This window comes from Girardinichthys multiradiatus, chromosome 6, assembly GCF_021462225.1.
Source record: "Girardinichthys multiradiatus isolate DD_20200921_A chromosome 6, DD_fGirMul_XY1, whole genome shotgun sequence".
NCBI lineage: Eukaryota > Metazoa > Chordata > Actinopteri > Cyprinodontiformes > Goodeidae > Girardinichthys > Girardinichthys multiradiatus.
Genome location: NC_061799.1, coordinates 44,606,209 through 44,632,506, shown reverse-complemented (window position 1 = coordinate 44,632,506; position 26,298 = coordinate 44,606,209). Strand labels below are relative to the sequence as shown.

Sequence of the window (26,298 nt, the reverse complement as noted above, 5' to 3'; positions counted from 1 at the left end):
GGCACCACTGCTTATGCTAGTTATTAAAAGAAGTTGTTTAAGTTCCATAAAGCTGATAATGTAATCCAGGTAACAAAGCGAAGAGAGTGAAAATTATGTTAGGAAAGTTAACCATAGATGACTAAGTTCCAGGTTATTACTGGAGTATCAGGAACAAATAATAACTGGTTATTGATGGTAGAGAAAGAGATTGTGTTGTGTGTTTGGGTCCCAGGCTAATTCCAGCTGTGATACCACAACTCTGTATGATGGAAGTAATGAATCAAACTAATTTAATGAAATGTGTCAACACTGGGATTCTGTTTTTCCTGTAATTAGAGCAGATAAGGATAAATCAGTTTTCCATAAGCGAGTCACCACTGGAAACTATACATGTATAAATATGACAGAGAGAGGTAATAAATTGGGAAATCTCATTGCAGTATGGTGTATTACAATTGTAAAAGTAAATAAGTATTTTAAACTAGTCTCTAGAGGAGATATTTGGTGGTGGTTGTATGATTGATCACCTTCAAACGTAACAGGATTCTGTGCTTAATTACTTTATGATTATATCCTATGTTAGTAGATGAAGTAACAGATGGACTATTTAGTGTTAAATCCACATGATTGGCGTGATAGGAAGTGCAGAGAAGCAGCTTGGCAGACTGAGGAAGACTCTACGTACATAGATGCTATAGATGAAGATAAATTAACTGATCAAGTAGCTGCAAGATTTGAATCAAGTATCTGTTGGTGGTGTACGTTGAACAGAAACGTAGACAGGATCAACTATATTCATTACAATGTTCAAAAACTAGGAAATTGGACACAAAGCGGGTTTGAACTGTCCATGACTAATTGGCTTCAACTTCCCTGATAGCATTCCAGAATAGAATTGCTTTGGACATGTTGTCAGCTGAAAAAGGAGACGTTTGTGCTATTTTTGGAGAAAAATTTTGCACATTCATACCTAACAACACTGCTGCTGGCTGATGGCAGCCAAATGAAAGCCATAGAAGGTTTGAGATCTCTAAATGGCAAAATGAAAGAGCATTATGGAGTAGACGCCTCGATGTGGGACTCCTGGCTGGATGTGTTTGGGAAGTATAACATTTTACTATCATCAGTAATAATTTCCTTTGCAGTGTTTGCTGCAATTTTGACATTGTGTGGATATTGTTGAATGCCCTGCTTTTGTACTCTGTTAACCGTCTCATCACCACAGCTATTTCTCCTATGGAAAACAGAGTTACCCAACTCTATCCGTTATTTAAACATCAGGATGATGAAGATGACGAGGATGGGACTGACCACTTTTCTGACCTGTATGCAGATCCATTTCTATATGATTCTATGATTTAAATGTCAGTAAATACCTCTGAGTATAATTGTCTTTGTACTCATAAAAATAATCTTACAGTTAAAAAATGTGACAGAAGTGGCTGTTAAGTGATATGAGAATATGAGCAGATATAAGATATACAGGGGGGAAATGTTGGAATAATTGAATATAGATTTATCTTATATTTTCTCCTATTCTTTAACTTGACTATTTTATCTTATAATCATTCAAGATGTGTGTGAGTAATGTTGTCTGCAGGTTAAGGTCATAAAGTGGAGCTGAGCTTGCGAGAAAGGAAGCAGTCCAGTTGAGGAGGTCATAAAGAGGGGCTGATTGCACTGAACAAGAGGCCAGAGCTGACCCTGCAAAGTTGGAGGAGACTGTGGGAAAGATGTTGTTAAAAGATAAAGGAGTGTATGACCTGTTTATGATGCAGTTGTTGTTTCCCATCCTTTAGAGATTAATGTTCATTGTAACTAGTGACAATCCTAAATAAAAAGGGGGTTCGGAGAGATGTTGTTCAGAATGGTTGGGGACTTGTAACTGAACATATCTCTGACCGTTCTCCTCGTACGAGTAAATAACTAATACTTTGTCTCTCTCTTCTTTTCTGTGTTGTTTAAATATTGTTAGGTTGGTTAAACCTGACATTAACTTACGTTGTTGTTTATTAAAATCTGAGCTAGGGGGAGCATGTAGATATTGAATAGGAGGGGCCCTAAGATGGACCCTTGGGGAACGCCACATGTGATTTTTGTGGTCTCTGATGTAAAGTTACCTACTGACACAAAAAAGTCCCTGTCCTTCAAGTAGGATTTAAACCAATTGAGTGCTGTACCAGAAAGGCCGACCCAGTTTTCCAGGCGCTCTAATAAAATGGAGTGATCAACAATGTCGAATGCTGCACTAAGGTCCAATAATACCAGCACTGTGGTTCTTCCACAGTCTGCATTTATACGGATGTCATTGAACACCTTGACAAGAGCAGTCTCTGTACTGTGGTGAGCAGGAAGCCTGACTGGAAGACATCGAAGCGGTTGGTCGTTGTTAGGAAGTTGTTTAACTGCTGAAATACAGAAAATAAAGATTCCCTTGCATTTTTCAGCTGTAGGTTATATCTGTATAGTCTTTCTTTATAGATAATATAGTGAACCTGGAGTCCAGTCTTTCTCCACCTGCGTTCAGCTTTTCAACACTCCTTTCTTTCACTTCTGACTGGTGGAGCACTTCTCCATGGAGACATTTTCTTCCCAGAAACGACTTTCACTTTAATTGGAGCAACTGAATCAATGATGTCTGAGATTTTAGAATGAAAGTTATCTACTAGCTCATCTACAGTGTTACAGGGCAAAATGGAGGTAGAAGAGTAAATCTGGTTAAAGGTTTCAGCAGCACCGTCCTTAAAGATGCGTTTTCTTATCATGTCTCTTTGGCAAACTGAGTCATGATGCTTTCAAAAATAACAGAAAAGTGGTCAGATAGGGCAACATCAGTTACAGACACCTTGGAAATGTTTAGACCCTTAGTGATGATCAAGTCCAAAATATGTCCCTGTTTGTGCGTTTGCTGTTTAACATGTTGAGTCAAACCAACATTTCTAAGAGTGTCACATAGATCTATTGGACTTCTGTCTTCCGGATTGTCCATGTGAATGTTGAAGTCTCCCACAGTAATTAAACAGTCATAATCAACACATATCACAGATAAAAGCTCATTAAAATCACTGATAAAGTTTGTTTAGGACTTAGGAGGCCTGTAAATATTCAAGAACATGGTTCGGACCGGGCTCTTTACCTGGAGACCCAACTATTCAAAAGAGTCAGATATGCCCAGGAAAACTTTTTTACACTCTAATAAATCTATAAACAAAGCGGCCCCCCCCTCCATCTTTTCTTTGCTGTCTGCTCTCACAAAGAAAACTGTAGTTCGGAGGCGTTGACTCTACCAGAATGGGAGCTTCATTAAATTCATGGAACCATGTTTCTGTTAAAAACATCAAGATCATGGTCAGTAATGAAGTCATTGATTAAAAATGATTTTCCTGACAGAGATCTAATGTTCAATAAAGCCAGTTTATATGACTTAGTTGCTGATATTAACTCTGTGTCTGGTTGTACCTGACAGTTTATGGCTTTTGTTGATTGTTCATTACGTCTCTTATCCTTTTAGCTTCGTTCTTTCTGTCACATATTAGCACAGAGATTTTACAACTATCTCCTATTAGGGGCCCAAGTTTTTCCTGGACATGATCATTTCTGATAGAGTCACCACTGGGGCCCAGACTGTATCACAGAGAAGTGATTTGAAGGTCCTGATTAGGAGGAGATAGATTAGGAGGTGGTGGAGGTCTGCAGCATTTGGAAGATGTTGGTTTAGTAGCAGGGCCTCGGCCACAGGTGGTGTTAAATGGAGAAGATGTCAGAGCCATTTGGGTCCCGATCTTAAGAGCTCCCGATCTTAAGAAACTTATTGATCCTGTCCTGATCAGTGATTAATAATGTAGTTATTTATTGTTTATTTGACCCTGTTTATACCCATAGTTTTACCTCAGTGGATCGTCATCAGATCGGTTTATTTGGTACTATTGGTTTTGGCTTACAGTTATTATTTTTCGGTAGACAGGCAGCTTAAAGTCTTCAGGAAGGTGGCATAATGTTGATCATCACTGTTCATTGTCCTATTCTATTCACACTAAAATGATGTACGGCAAACCTAAAGGCACAACATTATGTAAACAGGGTGAGAGGACGCTGCTGTTGCCAAAGTTAGTTGTTTATCCAGATTAGTTAAAAAAATTCAATTTACTTAAATTATCTTTTTAAACTGTTTTTACTTTCTTTCTTAGGAGTTCGCTTGGGTTCAGTTTAGTTTGTAATACAGCCAAAACTGTATAAAACATCCCAAAATAAATGTCGGAGACTTAAATATAGGATAACCATCTACAGAGTGTAAATAATTCGGAGCAGCTAGTTTACCACAGAGATCACATTATGACGGGGACTGAGTGAAGTGCTTGATATGTAGGGGAAAGCCTTACTCTCTCTCGTTTGATACTGAATCAAGTACAAACACCATCTATAGTGTCCCTGGGAAGAGGTGGGTTACACCCTGTACAGGTCACTAGTCCATCTCAGACACAAACAGCCACCTAACATGCAGGTGTTTTGGCTGTGGAAGGAAACCAAAGTACCATTCAGGAACCCTTGCATACACAGGGAGAACATACAAACTCTGTGCAGAAACTCCCCGGTTAGGGGTTGAACCCACAACTTTTTTGCTGCAAAGTAACAGTCTAACATCTGCAGCCGGTAATATGATTCTACTCAATCAGCTGGTCAGTAATCAGAGTTTTGTTCTTGTCGCTGCACCGTATGGGTTTGAGTTTTAAGGACTAGTATGATCCATCTTTCATCATCTGCACCACTTGCTGATGTATGAAGGTCAGTGGGAGTAAAACAGACAAACTGAAGCCTCTTTAAGGTTAACAGGTTTATTTAACAAAATGTCTAACATCATCATTGATGTGTTGAGTGATTTCTCTGGGTTTAACGGAGCAGACGGGATCATTTGTTTAAGGTGTAGGTGCTTCAATATTATTGAGGATTATGTGTTCTGTCCCATTCTTCCTGTACTTGGTTGATCCATTCGTTGTAGTTGGACACCTTGGTGTAGATGCCAAACTTATCCGTCATGCCGCAACCATCACCCCATGACACCAGGCCGATCAGGAACCAGGTGTTCCGGTACAGAGTGACCATTGGCCCACCGCTGTCTCCCTCGCAGGCATCAATTCTCTTACCCAGGATCCCAGCGCACAGGACATTGCTGGAGAGTTCGTGGGGAAACATTTGCTGGCTGCAAAAAGTGTGATTGACCAGTGGGACTTTTATGACGTTCAGTGCTGAGCTATGCTTCCCGCTGTCATCTTTACCCCAGCCTGTCACCACGGCGGTGGTGCCGTTAAGGTGGAGCACCTTCTCGGCCAAGGGACGCCCAGGTAAGCAGATGGGGACAATGTATCTGGAGAAAGGGGCCGGAGCTTGCAGGCGCAGCAGGGCAATGTCATTATCAACCGTTCTAGTGTTGTATTTGGGATGTTTGAAGATCTCCGCGACCCGTAGCAACACCTCGGTGCCTTCATTTCTCATTCGCTCATAGTCACCTGGGAAAAAAATATCATGATCTAATGGTCAACAAAGTGTTAAGTTACTAATACCCTGTCCCATTTTGGATCTTAGCCTTTTGTTTCAATAACAGTGAAAGACATGCTGTCTTAGTAAAAGGATGCTCCCACAATGCCAACCTATGCATTTAAAACAGCACAATATGCAATTTTTATGACTAGATAAACCTGGTAGCTACAGAATTTTGGACAGGGGGAAACTTTTTCTCACATGTGAATGTTTACTGCACATATGCACCACTGTGACAAAACTGAGGCAACTGCAACTGAAATACTGCAGCCACGTACCAGTAATCAGATCACTCAATGTCACACTATGCTATGCAGAGGCCTCACTCACCTCGAGATGTCAGATGCCTGAAAATAAAAGTGAAACTTATGCCATAGCTTACGATGATTAATTTGCTTAATAATTATCTGACCACTTGGGGGCACTCATCAAGCGTTGAAATGTAATTTTTAATTAATCAGTTGATACTTTTGAAAAATAATGATGATAAAACACCAGTGTAAAAAGGTTACAGCAAACTGTCTGACAGCAGCTTAAGGTTTTCAACTTATGTTACATGACTTATATGTGTCCCAAGGTTGGTGTGAGAATAAAAGAAAAACATGTCGTATGAAAGATGCAGAAATCAAATACAAAACCTACTGATCTGTTATAAAAAGAAGAGAATTCAAAAGCTACACAAAAAATTCAGTTTGTTTCTTTTGCATTATTTAATTTCCAGTGGATAATTGAATCAATTCGATGAGTTTGTGTGCTCCATATTTGTGTGTCTGCAGACCAAGAGCTCACCTAGTCGTACGCTGAATTTGTAGTTGTTTTCAAGGCAGTGGGCAGCCGTCAGGACCCAGTTCTCACCAATTAGGACTCCTCCACAGTGAAAAGCACCTCTTGCATTCAATACCAGCACCTAAATGTAAAGAAAGATAAAATATTAACAGGTACACTCCCAAAACTGGCCATCAAACAAACTGTTAAAATATTTAACTTTGCTGAGGTTTTGTGTTCTTTTTACCCAATTTTAAACTGCAGTGATCTACTCCGCTTTAGGAGATTTTAGACTAAACACCACCAGCTGAATCAGATTAAAAATCCTTTAGAGTTAAAAGGGAGAAGTTTGAAACACACATAATTTATCCTGTTGTCATATTTTCTGACACGTTTTAGATTTTTATTTTGTTCACTTACAAATCTGTACTGCAGAACGTTTTTAAAGTAACTCAATTTCATCACCTTCAGCTGTCTTTATCTCCGTCTCTGCTCACCTGTACAAAATACTTTCTAAAGGTCTCCAGAAGACATCCTCCCCACAACCTTAAACCAGCTCAACTGGCTCTTGTTGATGCAGAGGGGCAGTAACTTTAAGCTCCTCTAAAAGTAACAGAGCATCCCACTGTCACCTCAAACATGATTCCAGCCAGTCAGGAAGCATATTTCAGATGTTTACATTGGTAATTGTTTGGCAAATTGAAAGCTTCTCCTTTTGGACTCATTTCTCTTTGTCACACAACAGACCAGTGACGTGTCTGTTTCGTTGTTCCAACACCACACAACCATGCAGAGAGCTTGGTTGGCATCACTGGTAATAAATCTGATCTGTTTGAACTCTTCCACTTATGGAGTTTCTTGTTGTAGCCAAGAGGCTGGGCATCTGTAGTCTGGAAGGCTTGGGATTTCTATTCTTTTTGCAGATGATGTGGTTGGGTTGACGTTGTTAAGCGGGGACACCCAGCAGAGTCTATAGCCTATATTAAAAGAGCTTGGAGAAGTTTCAAAAGGGTCAGGAACCTGGACTCTTATAACGGAGAGCTGGTGTGACAGTGCCATGCAGTGGGGTAAGCTCAGGGACAATGAGCCCACCCCACTGCCATACAATTGGTGCCACCGAGCCCTCTGACCACCATCAGCAGGCAAGACAAGTCAAGTGTCTTGCCCAAGGACACAATGACTGAGACGGATGGAGCGGGGGATCAAACTGGCAACCCACCGGTTACAGGACGAACCCTTACCACCTAAGCCACCTTTGAATGTATTTCACTGATAGGTGTTGGTCGGCTACCTGCCAGGGACTCTCCCCCTTTTTCCCCACCTCTCCTCCGACCGTCCATGGCAGCGGGCCGCCCACAGGCTTGCTGTACAGTGACCTGTTGATCAGAATCTGACCACAAGATGAGGTTCCTGCAGAATGAAAGATGAAATATTTTAGCAGATATTTATGTCGACTACTTCATCTCTGAATGCATGGTGCAACAATGGATTCATGTTTTTGACTTAATTTTGAATGCGCTAACTGTAAAAGTTTTATTCAATTAGATCTAGTCAGGGGAGTCCAAAGTAGGTCCTCAAGGGCCGGCGTCCTGCATGTTTTAGATGTTTCCCTGCTTCAGCACACCTGATTTCCATTGATGGCTGATTAACAGGCTTTTGCTAAACTGCAATCAACTGAATCAGGTGTGTTAAAGCAGGGAAACATCTAAAACATGCAGGACACCGACCCTTGAGGACCGACTTCGGACACCCCTGACATCGATAAACATGCTGCATTCCTGTTTCACTTAAAGTTGGTATATTTTTCACAAATCCTGACCTCTAAGCCCAATATGACTGCTATATGACTGCTTGTAAAACACAGTGACAGTTGCAGACGTAAACATGTAATTTGCTCTTCTGTCAGTCTGTAACTCCTGATTTATTCACTGTGGTGTTTAAAAGCATAAACTATAAGGTTAGTTATCGCTTTTATTGCAAATAGTGGTTGGTCTGGTTTCTGTGCTCAACAGTTTGCAGGACCCACTGGTTTCCCAGTTTGCATCTGGAACAAGGTTGGACGGGTGTGACATCATTCTGACGTCATATTTCTACTTTTATTAAGTAAATGTAACATAACAGCACTATCTTTAGCCTAGCACTGGTTTAGCCATGCTGATAATTTCTTTTTGTTAATGTCTGTGTTTCTCCACCTGCTGGTGGGTTATATGTATTGCAGAATTAAATGCCAGAGATTGTGTAAAATGTTTTTTTCCAAAACAGTAAAAAATCCATCAGTTTAGAAAAATATCCAGATCAGTGTCGCTTAACTGTTGTATTAACATATCATCAGAGTCTTCCTACCCGTCTGTACAAAGCAATCTGAGGCAGAACATAGTTTGGTTAAAGTTTTTTGTGCGTTCTTACTGGTCGGGCTACATTTCCTGGAGTTATTATTGAGTTTGTATCCTTTCAAGCAGCTGCAGCTCCTCCTCTGGCCGTCCTCGCTCTCTGCACACACGTGGTCACAGGCGCCGTTATCCATCGAGCAGTTTGTGGCTGTTAAATCTGAATGGCAACAAGGGATGGATCTTTCATTTGGTCTTAAAAATTCAGTGACAGTTTAAAAAGTCAAGCATTAACTAACATACATCAGAGAAAAAAAAAAAACAGCCTTGAAATAAATGCTTGCTTTCATGTCATGGAGTCATTTCTGCGACCGTGGTTTGAGATAAATTTGGCAGGTTGTGTAATCTGGTCAGCAGGTGGTGCAACATATTATATTCTATAAGGTATAGACAAGATGTTTGCTAAAGGTATAAAACTTTAAAAAGTTACAGAAAAAGCCTCTTTCTCAGGTTACATGAGAAGCTAGAGAAATGTTCCTTAATGTTGTTCTTGAAACTGTGGGCATTTTTTCTCATGACAAATTTTGAGTCACATTTATTCTGCAGAAGTTTAAACAGCTAAAGCTGAAATGTTTGGCCAACTTCAAGACATTATTGGTGACAGAATTAGTGATAATTAGAGAAAAACGTGTTTTTTAAGAACTAGCAGAACTGAAGGGCATTGATGGTTCTTCTTCAGGACACTGAAACTGACCAATCAGAGCGGGCTGTGTTTTATTTGCAGATAATCTGTAAATATGCCGTATCTGTTTAACAGGAACTCTGAGCTAAGATACAATCTAAGTTGGCATTTCTGTATTTTTGTTTAGTTTCAGAAATGCAATTTTTTTTAGCCTTTCTGTTTCTGATAAATAGAATAAAATAGCAACTAGAAAAGTCCTCAGAGAGTGCAGACCCCCACCAAGGCTAAGGTCAGCTGCTGACATGGTGAGGAACCATGTGGGAACTCACCATAGTCTGACTCCGCATCACCAACAAAATCTAATTATCTGTTCTTTGTCCGAATTGTCTGCACCTTGTCTGAAAATTTCATCATAATCCGTTCATTACCTTTTGAGATATTTTACAAACAGACCAACGCTAACAAAGACACGGCCTCCTTGGCGGACGTAATAACCTTTTATTGTGCCAGCAGCAATGGGAGGAAAAATGGAAGCATGCAAATTCACACATAGGTAAAATATAATAAAAAATAGGAAATAAGAGACTGTACAGTAATGGCAAAAAAAAAAAATGGTATACTTATTTAAAATAGTATACTTAGAACTGAGTAGGATAATTTTCTAGATTTTCTGTGGAAACCGAAACATTTAAGATTTTTAGCTTCTGTTCTTTCAGAAAGTAGAAATATTCCTATGAGGAGGTGAATTTTTGAATCTGGACTAAAATCTGGAGGTATTTCACACAATAAGAAAGTTCCTTCTGAATAATTGACTGTAAATCTTCAGAAATGTTATGTTTATGTTGTAATGTGGTTAAAGATGATAGCTTTTCAAATAAGTTTGAAAGGAATACTGATCTGTTTATTCACACTTCTCATCCCAACATCCTCCTGATTCTCAACTGAACCCTAAAACCAGGTGTGAACCCCTCATAGGTCCCACAGACAGAAGGTCAGACTCACTGTATTCGCAGTATTTGCCTTCGTATCCAGGGTAACAGAGGCACTTGTAGCCTTGGTACTGATCCACACATTGGCCATGAACACACATGTTGGACTGACACTGGTTCCCATCTGAAACACAGATCACAGCACCAGGGCGGAGAGGACAGAACAACATCAGCTACTGAAGACCTGTCGGGTCTTCTTGAGCTTCTATTTTCTCTGTTTCAGGTTGAAAACCATTGATTTCCCACAGATCATTCTAGAAACTGTTGGAGGTCAAACCCAAAACCATCTGGCAGCTTATTTTTTGCATTACTGCATTAAGACTCATTTCCCCATGTTTGGATCAGTGTCTTCATGCATTAATGTTTCAGATATTCTTTTTCTGACTTAGTTCAGCTATTGTTTTAAAATAATTAGTCAGTTAAATAGCCGGTTATTATGTCAGCTGTGAGCTGCAGGGATGCTGCATGAAGAAAAACGATACTCCAAATCAAAACCCAAATGTTTACCAGGATTCTGTCAAGTTTATGATCTTTATCCACAGTTTTTGATATCGGTATCAGCAATTTTAGGAACTTTATCTTCTGTCAACCCGATTCATCAGAGAGGTTTCTGATCAGCTTAGAGGTCAAGTCAAGTCAAAGAATCTCAGGATTCCTCAGGATGCTCAACAAACAACCTGTCCTGGAGTTTTCATAAACATGAGCTGTTTGAGAGTAAATTACTACTTTATCTTTTTTCTTCATTATAAAATCCTGTTATTAAACCTTATTTAGCAGGCCAGGTCTGATGTTTAACCAACATACCGGTGTACACGGTCCAGAACTCCAGCTGGAAACACACAAAACCAACAAAACATTATTGATAAGATCTGAACAAGTGAAAAACAGCCAAAGCAAAGCGTAACACCTGTAAAAATTCTACAAAAGTATTAATCGAACAGGAATGTCTGGCTGCCTGGGAGGAAAAGGTGAAGGAATGAGGACATAATCTTCCACACAGTAATGAACCATAAATGCTACGCTATAAAGCAGGTCAGCTCAGTTTTCCTTCATCTTGACCACAGCAGTATTAAATCATTGCCTTACTGTAGCCTCCCGGGTCTGGAAAATCTCTCTGGCCTCTTCAAAGTCGCACCTTTCCTCCACACATTCGCGCTCCATGGAGGCAGGTTTCAGCTCCTCCAGGAAGCTGTTGGCCCGACGGGACCGGAGCAGCATGTGAGCCTTCGGGGCGTCGGAGAACACTGGACGAACACAGAGTAAAAGACTGCAGCTCTACTTTACACCGTAAAGGTTCCGTTTTCATCTCATGACTTTTTGTTTTGGATTTTATAACACCTGGAGATGTTTTAACAGGATTAGATCCTTCAGTTGGGTTTCTGTTAATTTGCTCAATGTGACAGAAACAAATCCAACTGGATCATAAATCCAGTGTTAAACTTCATATGGTCAAAGCTGAAAGAAATCATCCTCTTCCAAGGGTAAACCTTTCATAATACATTATTTATAAAATGTCTTTATTACATCAAGGAAGTCAACATGCCGAAGTAGTGCGTAAAAACTAAGTGCGCCCCCTGGTCTAGCAGCTTGTAGAATCTCCTCCAGCTGTAGGAACTCTCAGCAGAGGTCTTCTGTCTGACCTCACCCATCTCTCACATCGCTGTGGAGGAACTTTGGTCCACTCTTCTCTCCATCCTTGCTTCACTTCTTTTAGGTTTGCCCACATTTGTTTCTGCACAGCTCTCTGAAGATCCAACCAAAGTGTTTCACTCAGTTTTAGGTCTGGACTTTGAATAGGCCATTGCAAGTCCTTGAATCTTTTCTTTTTCAGCCAGTTGCTGCTAGATTTGTTGCTGTGTTTGGGATCATTGTCCTGTTCATGGTCCAGTTTGGGCCAAGCTTCAGGTGATTACCTAAATGAGCTACAACAACATTTAATTTCTCTTTGGGATCAATAAAGTATTTTTGAATTTGAATTGAAATTTGAGTGCAGGATAATTTGGTATACAAAGGAGTTAATGGCTGACTGCAGAATGCAACCCCAGATCATCATCCTTCCACCACCATGCTTGACAGTTGGTTTAAAGTGTTTCTATTGATCTGCTGTGTAGTTTTCTCCAAACATGGTGGTGTGACATATAACCAAACATCTCTAGTTTGGTCTCTTCTGTCCAAGGAACATGTTTCAGAAGTGTTTTGCTTCATTCAGCCATGTTTCCCTTTAACCCTTCCAAGCAAACTGTAACTGTTCAGCACTTTTCTAATTGTCCTGTCATGAACTTTATCCTTTAACCTGGTAACTGAGGTTTGTTGAGTCTTAGATGGAGGTCTTGTTTTTGCTTCACGCTCTGACCTTGGAGTAAACCTGCTGGGACATCCAGTCCCGGGACTGCTGTCTGAAATCTTCTATTTGTGAATAATATTTGGATTTCAGATAGTATGGAAATGAACTTCTAACCCTTCTTAGATTGATGGGCAACAACAGTTTCTTCTCTAAGGTGATTACTGATGTCTTCCCTTCTTGGCATCGTGTTAACACAGATCTGTATGGTACCAGTTAAATGCTAAAACTGCTGCTTTTATAACAGTGATCATACCGACGATGATCAGGTAATCAATGCGGTTGATCAGCAGCACCAAATGACACCCATCTTCTGATTTCATGTTAGGCAGCAGGGATAGCCTGAGTTAGTTCACACGCAGCTTTAGCAGTTGTAGCTTCCTTTAGTGAAATCAGTTATTGAAATGTCACAGAAATGAAATAATATTTACCTTCCAGTCATGACTGTAAAGGTTTTGCTGTATTTAAATATTAGTGAGAAACCCACCTGAGAGGCTGATGACTGACGCTGACCACAGGGCGATGCAGACCAACAGGGAGAACAAAGGGCGAGACATGATCTCAGTCAAACCTGCAGACATAGAGCTGAAACAGCGTCTTCAGCAACACACAGCAGGTCTTCTGTCTGATGATGGGACTTATGGGTCAAAGAACGACTAATAGAGGAGCTGAGATAAAAAAACAAATCTAAAATCATCGTGTGTAAATACTCTACTTTTGCCTAAAATGTTCAAACATTGACAGCTGCAGTGCAACATTTCTACAGTATTGATCTGTTTCAGCTGGAAACACAGAGGTCTCTGAACAGAACCACAGCAGGACTCTAGTTTTCCTGTCTGGAAAACCACAGGCCGGCTGAGCTGAACAAAACCATCTCATCATCGAACCAAGACACAGGAAGCAGCTGGTTCCAGAAACGGAACCAGGTTTTTATACTTACATGTGAAGAACTAAGGCTGTAGACAGAGACGCTGGTCCTGGATGATTCTGTTGTGTTAATAACTAACTACCAGTGTTTACAGAGAGTCCACAGTCTGTAGCTGAGCTCTGCCAGCACTGTCAACACACACAAAATACTCCCCTTTAACCTCATCCCACTCACCTCAGTGAAAGATCAGCATCTTGTTGTCCAAAAGGTATTTCAGTTCCTTTAAATACATTTTATTTAACAGGAATCAGATCAGAACCACAGCACATACTGATGATCTTGTTGCTTTCTGGATGTATTGGTTTAGTAATTACAGCACTTTGACAAACTGGCTGTTTTATGTGCTTTATAAATAGATGGATTTGTTTGTTCCTGTTTTTCCAATCTAAAACACATTCTCTGAAACACCTAAATAAAATCTAGTTCAGTCAACTGCAGACCTACACATTGTTGCCAGCTAAACTGACTCTGGCTCTGGAGGGGCTGCAGAGCTGGTGGGAAGTTGGATAGAGTTAAATCCAGGACAATCCTGGACAAAATCCTGGAAGAAGACTTGAGACCGGAGGTGGAGATTCACCGACCCCAAACATACGGCCACCGCCACAATGGAATGGTTTGGATCAAAGCATATTTATGTGTTAGAATGGCCTATACAAAGTCCATACCTAAATTCAGTTCCGAGTCTGTGGCAAGATCTAAAGACGTTCTCCTTCAAATCTGACTGAGCTTCACTTATTTAAAAAAAAAAAAAGAATGGGCAAAAATATCAATCTTTAGATGTTTAAAGCTGGTAGAAACAAAACCAACGGACCTGCAGCTGGCCCTGGACTGAAAGGTGGTTCTACAGAGTTTTTATTTGGAAAACATTTGGAAAAACTTATATTATTTTCTTTCTCCATCACATAGATGTTTGTGGCTATAATGTTAGAGATGGTGAAAAAGGTAAAGGGGAATTCAGTGCTTTGCATAGCACTCTACATGTCTGTTCTGTATTGTCTGTGTTAGTGGTCACATGACCTATCTCACGAAACACTAGCAGCATCTATGAATTATCAGCCAGATCTTCCTCACAGGACTGCCAGTCTTCTTGTTCCCTGCAGCAAACACCCAGATAAGGTAGAAGTGAGGAAACCGGGCCGGCCTCCAGGGTGTCGCCGAGTGCCACCAGCTGTGGAAACCAGGACAATTATTAGGGTTAACTATTCATCCACTTGTCTTCTTTTGTTTTCTCCCAGCTCGGTTTACATTCGATTTTTCAAAATAAAAGCTGGCTTCAGGTTATAGAAGAAACTTATCTGGTTCCACAGGCTATGAGGTGACATGACAGAGGGTGTGGCTTTCTACAGTCCAACACCTTCTGTCCTCGTTGGAGAACTGGCGCGTTGCCTGCTGATTTGTGGTCAGACGGATTTGATCTTTAGTCTGGTTACGGACTCACATTTGTACAGTAAGATCAGCCTGAAGAGGCCAACAGTTTGCATTCACTTCAGTTCAGTTGATTTGTTTAGCACCAACTGTGATGAACTGGTGACCTTTCTGTGGTTTACCCTGCAGACTTCCTATTGATCCACAGGGACAGGAACCCATCAGCAGCTCAATCATCTTCTGATGACTGTACACTTATTTCTCATCACACATTGACGACAGGAGACCGAGCACATAGAGGGAAACAGAGTGATGAAGCTCATAAGGTGAAGTTAAAGTCCTGAAGTTGTTTCATTAGAAGTGCAACATTCAGGGTAAAAATGACAAAAACAGACCTGAACCCGGAGCTGAACAGGGAGCCTGTTTACAGTGAGGTTGCCGTTTATCACACATATTATTCCTTTAATCAGTATCATGTGTCCTGATAATCCCAGGAGATGTTTTGTTCTCCTCAGTAAAAAGCATAAATAAAAGTAGGCCGCTCATTGTGAAGCCCGGGAGCTTTCAGAGGCTTAGGTTACCGTATTGTTGAGCAGAGGATAAAAACACCTTCTTCATATCCTGTATGTTTTGTAGTTCTGATGGAGGTGCTTCTGTTTTCACAAAGTGTTTCTTTGATAAGTACAAATACGTCTAGTATGTGGCTGAATCAGATGAATATGCAACAGAAGCACAAAGGATTAACGGTCAATCACTGAAACTGTTCCCTATTTTATTTGTAAAATCCTGTTTTCTTTGAGTTAAGCTGCATTTTCTTTGGGATTTTTCATAGATTCAACTAAAGAAACAAAAATAAATTATTTTATCTTGACAGACTGCAGGTAACAAAGAGCCACAGATGCTGTTTAAAATAGGTCAGAAACTGAGTGCAAAAGTAGCCAAATACCAAATAAAACCTCTAAAATACCTTCTGAAAGACCATTACCATGACAAGAAAATCTGGCTGCTAGGAAGACAAACATAAAGAAGAAGAGGAATGACTCCAGACCTCCGTCCATCCATATCCTCTTCATCCTTTTATTTCCTCCTTTAGTCAAGGAGCGAGAGGTGAGGCTCACTGGACAGGTTATCAGTCCATCAGAGACCCATTCCAGACTCAAGTATTGAATGTGTGCACAATCATAGAGCATGGTGTGAACCCATCTAAAACCCTGAATGACCATGAAACCTTTCCAGTTGGTCACTCGCTGTTTTTTAGCTCAGAAAAAGTTGGTCTTTTTATTTTATTTCTTATGGTATTTTAGATGAATCTCCTTCTCTCTCCAGCAGCCACTGGCTGAGGTGTAGGGTGTGACCTGGACAGGTGGCCTGTCCACCACGGTAACACTAAGGACAAACAACCTTGGAAGGTGGAGCATTTTGATGCAGAGCATCTGTTCAAACATTAGTTTATCCACCTGAGACACACGTTGTTTTAAACCACACATTGTGTCAGAAACTGTCTTAGTGTGGAGCAGAAATGTTGCTGTATGATAACATTAATGCCAGTGGGTTGTATTAATGCAAACACATCAATGAACTGAAAATGAACAGTTTATTCAATCCTGACACCAATTACTTTTTAGCTGTTGAGCATCAATTACCAGCTTTGTTACCAGCTTTGTTCAGTTGGTCTGAGATTAAGAATAAAAATCATTTAAAACTACCCAGCAGTGTTCTGCATAGAGTTAGCATGCTCTCCTCCTGCATTTGTGAATGCCTGCTGGGTATTCTGGGTTCCTCATGCAGTCAAAACCACGCAGGTTGATAGGTCCCAATAAATTTCCCTTAGGTGACAGTTTGGATGTTTTTTTTTTGCCACTGTGACGGACCAGTCCTGTGTAGCCCTATGAGAAGACTTTGGTCACTTTTACCCATATGTTCGGTTGGGTAATGGAGCATTTATAATTGTCTCATATATAATCTCCACATACTGGAGGTTATAAATGGGGAAATGAACAGATTTTGTGTCAGTAATGGGTAGGGTTGAAATCAGCTTTTAAATGAAACAAAAATTCAGCTAAACATCATAACTGGATACCTGAACTACCAGGAAATTAAAATAAGCTGGACCTCCAGTGACGTTTTGGTGAATTGTCCATCAAACAGAACATCCAGTGTCTCCAGGTAAACAGAGAAGATTAATGGAGAGAGGTTACAGAGAATGATTTTGTGAAGATGTGAGTATTAAAAGCGGGTGGAGGAATGATGGAGCGATAAACGGAGCGGCGTCTCTTCTTTCGCCCCTGAATATTTTTCTGCTGTTTCATTATGAGGGAGGACACACAGCAGGCAGAAAGCCAAGTTTTTCCTCCTAAGCTGGACAATGAAGACACTCCTCCCCTTCCTCCCCTTGTCCTCACCCTTTTGTCAGTGGGCCTGCCGGGTGAGACAGAACCTGAAAGCTGTTTTGTTCTGGGTAACGCTTATAAATGCATCATAGCCACATCTGTCCAGCTTATCTTCCTAGAAGTCCTGCAGGAGAAGATGCTCCCCAACTCAGACAGAAAGGTGAGTTTTTCTTGTCCTGAAAGCAAATTAAAGATTTAAGTGTAACAGCTGAGAGGAAATGAGACAGGCTGGGACCAATTAACAGTTCAATGTTCTATTTCCTCTGTAGTAAAACATTAATAAAGAAATAAAAATGTTTCAGGATGTCTGTCTCATCTTCGGCCGTCATTAACCTCCTCTTCTTCCAGATGTTGTCCAGCATGTTAGGACTCCTCGTCCTGTCCTCCACCTGTTCAGCCATGTTGCTCCCAAACATGACCAGAAAGTCAATGCCAGAAGAAGAAGGCTCCACATCAGACCCTAACACTTTATACTGGCCTGAAAAAGCACCGGACGAGTCAACAGTTCAGATTCCCCAGTTGTCATCTCATGCCCGCAGTGGGGGGCCCATGCCGTTTGGACCCCCCAGCGGGAACACGTCTATCTTTGCTGATGGGCTGCGGATGCTTGGCAACAACTCGCCTCTGGTTCCAGGACCAGATACTTCCATCTGTGACATACTGTTCAGCCAGCCGATACCACCACCTGTCGACCAGATCCCGTTCTTCTGCATCTGTTCCTACTGCAAAGGAACCGTAGGGCCCAAAGGAGACCATGGAGACCGGGGCCCTCCAGGTATGTAGACAACTTTAATTACAAAAAAGTATATACAGTGTATTAGATGGTTTGAGCTTAAACATATATGTTATTTTATATCAGAATATCAGACATTGTTTTTGGTCTCCTGGACTTTGTTGTAAAACTGATTTACTCAGTTTTTTATCTTAACCTCTTGAGGACTTTTGTCACAAATTTGCCTCAAACTGCTTCAGGTCTTCATGGCCACCAATGCCCGTTGATGCATATTCCAGACATAACAATGATTGTACTGGATGCACTTTGCTGCCATCTAGCAGTCAGAGTCAGGCCGAATTGTGCCTCATCTTTTTAACTCAAGTAGAAGTAAAAAGTAGTCATCCAAAACATTAATCAAGTAAAAACTTATTTTAAAAAATGGCTACTAAAGTATTGAGTACTTGAGTGGTACTCATAGTCTAATTTAATTTGCAAAAATGAAATGATGTAATCATGCAGATAAAATATAAAATTATGTGCAAGGTCTGGTAATTTGAATGATAAAATAAATCAATTATTAATTATTATTATTAACAATTATTAGAAAATAACAAATTCGGACAAAAGAAACAAACATTTCTAAACCTTGTTTTTTTCAACCTAAAAACCTTTGAAACCAATACTTACGGTAGACAATGTGTACATAACAGTGAAAAGTACTTCCAGTGACAGTATCTTCTCTTTGCTGTATGTTCTCTTTACCTCCGAATGCACAGCAGGCTGATCAGATAGAAAATAACGAGAACAATGAAGCTTGTGTAGAAGGACTCTCTCCAGACACACACACCTGTCTGGTGCATTTTGGGTTAAGACGGGTTTATTCGTCATTCAATGAAGTAACTTGAGGTCAGCAGAGTAGCCAGAAGGTGAACTCAAGTAAGAGTACCATTACTTTAAAATAATATTACTGTCCATATTACTACATGGAGAAGTAAAATGTAGTGGTATTCCTAAAAGTACTTTTTTTCCAAAAAGTTATTAAATATAACTAGTTTCTGCGCACTTCTGATTGGTACTAAATATCTAACTTTATATCTATGGTACAAATGAACAATCTGCAATTAACTGTGTTGGAGAAATGTGAATAAATGATATTTTTAATATAATGAAAACAGATTCTGATGGTTAGGGTTAATTGAATCTGTCGGAGCACAGAAACATTCAAGATATGGTGAACAGCGTTTCTTCCAAAGATGGCGCTAGGGATTCGTTTTGGTAAACCACAGAGTGGACGAGGTCGTTGTGAGAGAAACTCTAACTGGTTGTTTTCAGACGAAAGAAAATTAGGACTTCAGCACCTGATCTTTGCAGCTAAGTCCATGTTTAGAAATTAACCTCTGATCAAGAACCAAGAAAAACAGCTTTACTCTGACAGCACAGAGCAGCAGCTATACATCAGCTAAAATCAGACATGAAGAAATAAACAGAGAGGTTAGACAGAGGTCTGACTACAAATAAAGGCTGTTTGAGGGCTAAAGTTAAGTTTTAAATCAATCATTTAGAGCAGGATTGTTGCTCAAGTCTTGCAGCGTAATGGTTTGTCTTTTCTGAACCTTCAGATTTTCTTAAAAAACTGACCATATTGCCACTTTGATCAGGTGAACCTGGAAGTCCTGGAATGAGAGGAATGATGGGATTCAAAGGTTCCCGAGGATTCACAGGCCCCCAGGGGATCAAGGGTGAGTTACACATCTTCAAGTGTCCATCCAACTTGTCACGTAGAAGAACCTTTAAAGTTCAGCATTCCACGCCTCCAACAGTTAGAAACGTTTATTTATGTATGCTAAAGTAAGTAACTTAGTAAAACTGTGAATGAAATTCTTCAGTTCTTTACAGGCAACTTTGCTTTCCTGGAACTTCAGGACCCGTATTTACAAAGATCCTTAGAGTCCTCTCAGAGAGCTCCTATCTTACCCTAAACATTTCTGCCTTGGAGTCTCAGCTTAAGAGTGATTCAGGTCGTTGCTGAGAGCAACCCTGAGTGAGGAGACAACAGAAATTCCTATCTTACATTACGGCTAACGCTATAATGATATGCTTGATATATATATATATCAAGCATGTGTATTTATACAAAACTTTATCAGAAACTGCTTTGGAATTATTGTAATTTTTATGGACACAGAGACGGAAACAAAAAGGGACAAAAGAGCAAGAAAGAGAGAAAAGTCGGGCAAAAAAGAAAAAGGGAAAGAAGGAGAAAAGAATGGAGGAGAGAAAGAAGGATGAAGAGAATATAGGGTAACACCCTAGAACACTTCTTCTATACCTGCAAAAATATATATAACAACAGCATTGTTACCAAAAGGTGCACCGTACTACCCCTGCCCCCAGCGACCCCCGTCCACATCTGGAGAGGCGGCCATGAACAAAAGAAGGGTCTACCTGGTCCAAATGAGCCTGCCAAACAGAACCGTCCCAGGACAAAGCAGTCCCAACCCCCACACCGTACTCACAACAGACCCCCTGACCTCATACCAAGACAGGACAAACTTACCTGGCAAGAGGTACCTGGCCGGCAGTACGCACCTGGGGCTGATGGCCTCCACCATGCCCCTGCAACCACACAAACACATCATCGCCACTGCACCATCAGCCGATCCAAATTCCATTGACCACAAATCCAAAAATAAGACACACCCGAACCCCACACGCTGCAACCGCTGTTCCAGGAAGGCCACCGCAGCACACCAACGACAGGACACCCCGCCAGCCCCACACCTCAACCCTGGAGCATGCTGGTCACACACATTCCCACACAGTATGCTGTCTTCTAAGAGCTGTGATTGGTTGTTGCAAAAAAAAAAAAAGAATAAATGCGCTCGTAGAAATCAGAGAAATGAACCAATGATGGAATTTACACTGGATTCAGTGATGATAAAACTTAACAAGATTAAATTGTCACACAGTATCAACATGTTTAAACGTAGCTTATTTATATGCTCGTATTAGTCTGATTTGCTTCTTATCATATTTACGCGCCATGCTGTTTTTTTTACAGCATCCATTACATATGAATTCATTTCATATTAATATTAAAATTTAGCATTTTACTGTGATCTCCTTTTTGTATAATGAGATTTCGTTTTGGTAAAACGACCAAAACAAAACGGGGAAAAAAGGTGGAGAAAACCTCATGTACATCTTCCTTCTATGCATGTAGTGCTCAGATTATTGGACTGTTGTCTAGAGTTTGTACTTTGTGCTTATATTTTTTTGGGAGGTTTTTCCAATTTTTTCCAAATGTATCTTTTAAAAGCATTTTACAGTCTGCAAATATTTAAATAATTATATACTGTTTTGTTTGTAATTTTGTTCACTTTTTATTCAAGATTATTTATTATTGTGTCTAGTATTTATTTATCCTTCCTTATATTAACTTACTAGAGGTTGACCTTTAACCTGTCCTGCTGCTGAAACTATTTAATTTCCCCCCAGGGGGATGATAAAGTTAATCTTATCTCTATATTAATAACTGTATGATTGTTATGGACGTTTATGAGCTTATTGACTTGACTGTTTAGGGGGTGGATCTGTGCACCATGGAGCCGGTAGCGTTTTATTCATTCACTGTTGTTCATTGGAGGAGAAGATCTCTCCTTTCTCTCTGTCTTTCCTCCATCTTCTCTGCTTCAGACACTCTTAGGATCACTAAAAGTCCTCCTCACTGCTCTTAACATCTCCTCACGTTAGGAGCTCTCTGAAGGCCTAAGATGCTTCGTGAATAACTTTTATCTTACTGAGGGAAAATACTATGAAAAATCTCAGAATTCGAGAAATTCTAAGATTTTTCTTAGAATGACGTCACCAGGATCTACTTTTAGTCTTTGGATTCTTTGTGAATACGGGCCCTGATCTTTATCCGTCTCTTTTAGGGAGTCCCTGCAGGCTCTTACAGATGGAAAGACTTCGAGTATTTCAGTTTCCTCTCACATGTTTTCTGGTTGTCAATCACAGAGGAAGACAGTTTGCGAATCACGCTTGTTTCCTAATTGGAACATGGTATTCTGCATGGGATTCTCCCTGTGAGAACCATGACTCAAGTAGACGCTACAAATCCTAAGAAGCACATCCATATCGTCACACAGCCACCACCATGCTTCACCGTGAATGGTTCTGGAGCCTCTGGAGATGATTGTGCAAAGAAGGATTGTTCTTAAAGTTTCCTTTATTTCCATTTTGCAGGTCAGAAAGGAGACACGGGGGAGAAAGGGCAGACTGGTCTGACTGGATTCACTGGAACAAAGGGCGAGCGAGGATTCAAAGGTCTGCTGAGATCAGAACAAACGATGCGTTTGAGACTTTACAGAGAAAACAGTTTTTTAAAGCAACATTGCTATGTTAGATTTGTAGGGCTTGTAGAACAAATTAAAAATGTAATGTTCTCATGGAGTGATCACCACAGAGCATATCCAGTTTTCTCAAGGAATCCTCATGAATTTTTCGGGAATTCTAGCATAGCTGCAATACTGCCAGAATCCGACTTAAAATGTTATAAACCCAATTAATGCTTGATTTGATTTGTGTGTTTCCAGGGGAGAAAGGTGACCAAGGATCGATTGGACCTCCAGGCACACAAGGTCCCCAAGGAGAAGAGGGTATATGCCCTGCCTCGTGTGACAGTGTCCCTGGTGCGCCAGGTCTGCAGGGGCCACCAGGACCAGCTGGGGCCCGGGGCCTGCCTGGGGTCCAGGGAGTTGTTGGACCCATGGGTCTGAAAGGTGATAAGGGTGACATGGGAGTGCCTGGGGGGCCCGGTTTAAATGGTCAGAAAGGTGATCAGGGTGAACAGGGGACCTGTAATTGCACAGATGGAAAAAATGGTACTAATGGGACTCCAGGAGAAAGGGGAAGTAAAGGAGAAAAAGGGGACACTGGTCCACAAGGTATAAAGGGTCCTACGGGTTTGACAGGAAATCAGGGTAATATGGGTCTGATGGGGCCACCTGGTCCCTGCTCCCCAGCCATCCAATCAGCATTCTCTGCATGTATCAACCAGTCATTCCCTGCTGAAAACTGGCCAGTACCGTTTCCTGAAATCCTGATGAATGAGCAGAGGCACTTTAACCCATCAATGGGTATGTACACAGCACCCGTAAATGGCACCTACGTTTTCTCCTTCCACCTGGCAACCAAGCAGAAGCCGCTGAAAGTCGGCCTGTTCCGAAACTTCTACCCTGTGGTCAGAGTAACAGAAGCATCGAGCCAAGCCACCGCCAGCCACACGGTTGTTCTCCACCTAACCATGGGCGATCAGATATGGCTGCAGGTGAAGGATTCTCTCACCAATGGCATTTTCACCGACAGTGAAAGCAAAAGCACGTTCTCCGGCTACCTGCTGCACCCTGACTCTTGCGACGCAGCCTTTGGCAGGATGTTTCTGCAGCCGCATCCTACAGGTGGCTTCAACTGGAATGGCCCTGATGGTCACGTCACTCCTTCTCCAAACTAGGCCCTACTCAGTGGCCGATGTTCAGACACAGTGTCAGCAGATAGCCAATCAAATTCTCCGTGTGTTCATCACAGCACGTTTTAAAGGAGGGGTATTTGCAGAAGGTGGTGAGTAAGTGGGACAGATAATCAAGCCTGTTACAGATTCGGATCATCTAGAGTTAAGGTCACGTTGGAAAAATAATTGACATTTAAAACATGACTGTATGGTTATTGTTTTTTTTTACATTTTGCAGCAACAGTTTAGACTCCTTCCAACCTTATGAAGCCTTGGCTACCATCTCCTGGCTACTATTCTAAAATTATCCGCAAGCTTTGCCACAAATATTTATAAACCAGCAAATTAAGCGTGATTTAGTTTTATATTACCCAATGCTGTGGTGTGACGCGTTTATTTGGCATTTTATTAGATTCACTTTATTACTTCTGCTTCTTCTAAAAAGTTAATTATTTCAACGTTATAAACTTTAACGGAGGGATCTAAGTTTTATTAATGACCCAATACTTAAAATACAAGGCATATTTTCTATGTAGGGCATAGTTACAGCAGCTGCATAGCAACAAGCTGATGAGATTCAGTGTTTTATTGTTTACTCTGATAGGGATGCTGGGTCTGAATAAATATGAGCTTCAGCTCTTTATTGAGTCACAAATGCTAAACAGTTAAGAAAATGAACAGAAACCAATGAAGAGGAAACTTGTCCGTGTTTGGATGAATGTTAAAATAATCTTACTGTAAATCTGTTAATGTCCTTATTAGAACCAAATAAAAAGAAAACTACTAAAAACAATCTGTAATAAAACCTACATGAAGAGAAAAACTGTAAGACGCTTAAAACTTGTGACAGATTCTCCTCCTTTAAAACGTCCCACTTCTGATTCAACACTGTGTCTGACGTAGGCTTGCTGCTGGCTGACCTCTGACCTCTGTTTTCAGTCAGCCTCCAAATGAATTTCTAGAGAATCCAGCTGGCTGAAAACGGCTGTAGAGGTTCAGGTTTGCTCCAAAAGGAAATACTTTCAAAGCACTTTGCAACTGTTGATTTGCATTCAATTATTAAAATTTATGTTTTAGAAATATTATAAGCTTGCTTTTTGAAATGATGCATGAATGAAAACAGAGCTATAGCTTCCACATAGTTTTCAGATGATACTAAAAAGTACCTTGTAAATTTGTGTTATGACTGTATGTATTAATAGATTTATGTAATTTTGAATAAATCTCCAGTTTTTTGGAAGTGACAACCTTCAGGTTTGGAGCTAAATGTCAAACTGATTGAAAAGTGGAGATTTTTTCATGAGGAGCATTTGAGCCAAACTCACTGATTTTTGCTTGTTGCAGCGTTTCATGTCCGTTTCCAGGTGATTGCACCTGATTGAAGTCAGACAACAAAATGCTTGGATAGAGTAAAAGAAACACAAACACAACAGTTGCTGGAGTTTTGTGTCTTTATTCAAATACAAACAGTTCCTCAGGAGTGTGCTTTTAATCCAACACAGTTCAGAACCTGAAGAGGCAAACAGAGAATGAGGATCTTTACTTGGGGTTGTGTGATATGCAGATGATTGAATGGAGTTTTTAAATAATTAAAAACACAAAGAGCCCAGAAATTATGGTTCTACTGGGTGTAATTGTGAGCAGAAGCACAACAGTGATGGGGATAAGTTCCTTGAAAAGATATAGAAAAAAGCTGTGTTAGTGTCCATCTAATCAGCAAAACGTCCACCGCCAGGACTGCCATCATTGTGTAAATGTGGTTGAATCGTTGTTTGGGAACAAAGTGGACTAACCAAGCCTGACTTTTAATCAACGCCTTGAATGAAAGGTTGGATTTTGACAGGATGGGCTAAAAAAGTCAAATATTCAGCATATTTCCTGGGCTAAATGAGGCCAACAGCTGGCTGATGTGAAACAACCTTGAAGATGTCCAGCGTTGGAAGGGAACATCTGGGCCTGCCGGGTAGAAACACATCCTGGATTGTACAAAGTACTGGTAGGAATTCCCAATGTCTCTATGAGGTGTCTTCTGCCGCTGGTAATCTGTTTAGAGTTTGGACCTCCAGCACCGATTGATGCTGACGGAAATCAGTTCTTTTATCAACCACATGTTTTGCTTTCATGTTGAGTTTATAGTTATTACGAGCACAAACATTTAGCAACTTTTACTCAAAGCAGCCATTCGTTAAACTCGCCTGAATAAAGTGTTCATTAAAGAGCGACTCCTGTCCTGCTCTTGTTGCTCACAATAAACACTTTTCTATACCAAGAAAATGGAAAACAATCCGTCCAAAATATTTTTAGAAGTTGCGTTCCTTCAATTAACAAGCAAGACTCTTCTTTCTTTTTTAGATCTACAATTATCTACAAACATCTGATTACTTTGTTTCTGTAAAACATTACATGGTTATTATTGAGCAGGTAAATAAAAAAAAAACATCGCTATAAAATTATTTTTGCATTTTTAATAAAATAACCATGAATATTTGGGTTGTTTTACCCTGATGATTTTGGTCTCAACGGAGGAGTGTTTGGATACCTTTGGTTTAGGCTCCACTCCTGATGCCACCACCGACACACCCTGGGTTGGGATGTTCTTCATGTGCAGCCTTCTTGCAGCTTGGATTATTTACATCTCCAGCTCTGGTCTGCAGGTGGACCAATTTACATCCAGATTGGACCCTCCTCCACTGGTTGCTGAACTGGTGTGATAGCAGCAGTGGCAGCAGAAATACGAAAGGAGCGACACAGGTCGCAGTGTTCAGAAAAT

The 26,298-nt window shown here is 40.6% G+C and overlaps 2 protein-coding genes across 3 annotated transcripts; one reads left to right on the top strand and one right to left on the bottom strand.

Annotated features, from left to right (window-relative positions):
* Positions 1 to 4,798: 4,798 nt before the first annotated feature.
* Positions 4,799 to 13,664, bottom strand: proca (protein C (inactivator of coagulation factors Va and VIIIa), a). Of its 2 annotated transcripts, none has more exons than XM_047367786.1 (9): positions 13,562 to 13,664; positions 13,109 to 13,289; positions 11,367 to 11,524; positions 11,085 to 11,109; positions 10,294 to 10,404; positions 8,689 to 8,829; positions 7,574 to 7,692; positions 6,307 to 6,424; positions 4,799 to 5,486 (listed from the first exon to the last, which is right to left on the bottom strand). In XM_047367786.1, exons 2-9 carry the CDS (start codon positions 13,200 to 13,202, stop codon positions 4,918 to 4,920), a joined length of 1,335 nt encoding a protein of 444 aa, XP_047223742.1. In that variant the 5' UTR covers positions 13,203 to 13,289; positions 13,562 to 13,664; the 3' UTR covers positions 4,799 to 4,917. The 2 variants fall into 2 exon arrangements, with proteins under 2 accessions (XP_047223742.1, XP_047223743.1); XM_047367787.1 differs by having other exon boundaries at positions 13,109 to 13,192; positions 13,562 to 13,651.
* A 3,731-nt stretch (positions 13,665 to 17,395) lies between these two features.
* LOC124869716 (collagen alpha-1(X) chain) lies at positions 17,396 to 24,960 on the top strand. The gene is made up of 5 exons (XM_047367781.1): positions 17,396 to 17,464; positions 17,653 to 18,079; positions 19,678 to 19,758; positions 22,265 to 22,345; positions 22,615 to 24,960. Exons 1-5 carry the CDS (start codon positions 17,441 to 17,443, stop codon positions 23,529 to 23,531), a joined length of 1,530 nt encoding a protein of 509 aa, XP_047223737.1. The 5' UTR covers positions 17,396 to 17,440; the 3' UTR covers positions 23,532 to 24,960.
* The last annotated feature ends 1,338 nt before the right edge of the window (positions 24,961 to 26,298 follow it).

Coding starts and splice junctions, on each gene's coding strand:
- proca (XM_047367786.1), bottom strand. CDS start 13,202: ATGTCTGCAGGTTTGACTGAGATCATGTCTCGCCCTTTGTTCTCCCTG. Junction 11,110..11,366: donor TCCAGACCCGGGAGGCTACA/GTAAGGCAATGA, acceptor GTGTGTTTCCAG/CTGGAGTTCTGGACCGTGTA. Junction 7,693..8,688: donor CAGGAAATGTAGCCCGACCA/GTAAGAACGCAC, acceptor TTCATTCTGCAG/GAACCTCATCTTGTGGTCAG.
- LOC124869716 (XM_047367781.1), top strand. CDS start 17,441: ATGCTCCCCAACTCAGACAGAAAG. Junction 17,465..17,652: donor TCCCCAACTCAGACAGAAAG/GTGAGTTTTTCT, acceptor CTCTTCTTCCAG/ATGTTGTCCAGCATGTTAGG. Junction 18,080..19,677: donor TGGAGACCGGGGCCCTCCAG/GTATGTAGACAA, acceptor CACTTTGATCAG/GTGAACCTGGAAGTCCTGGA.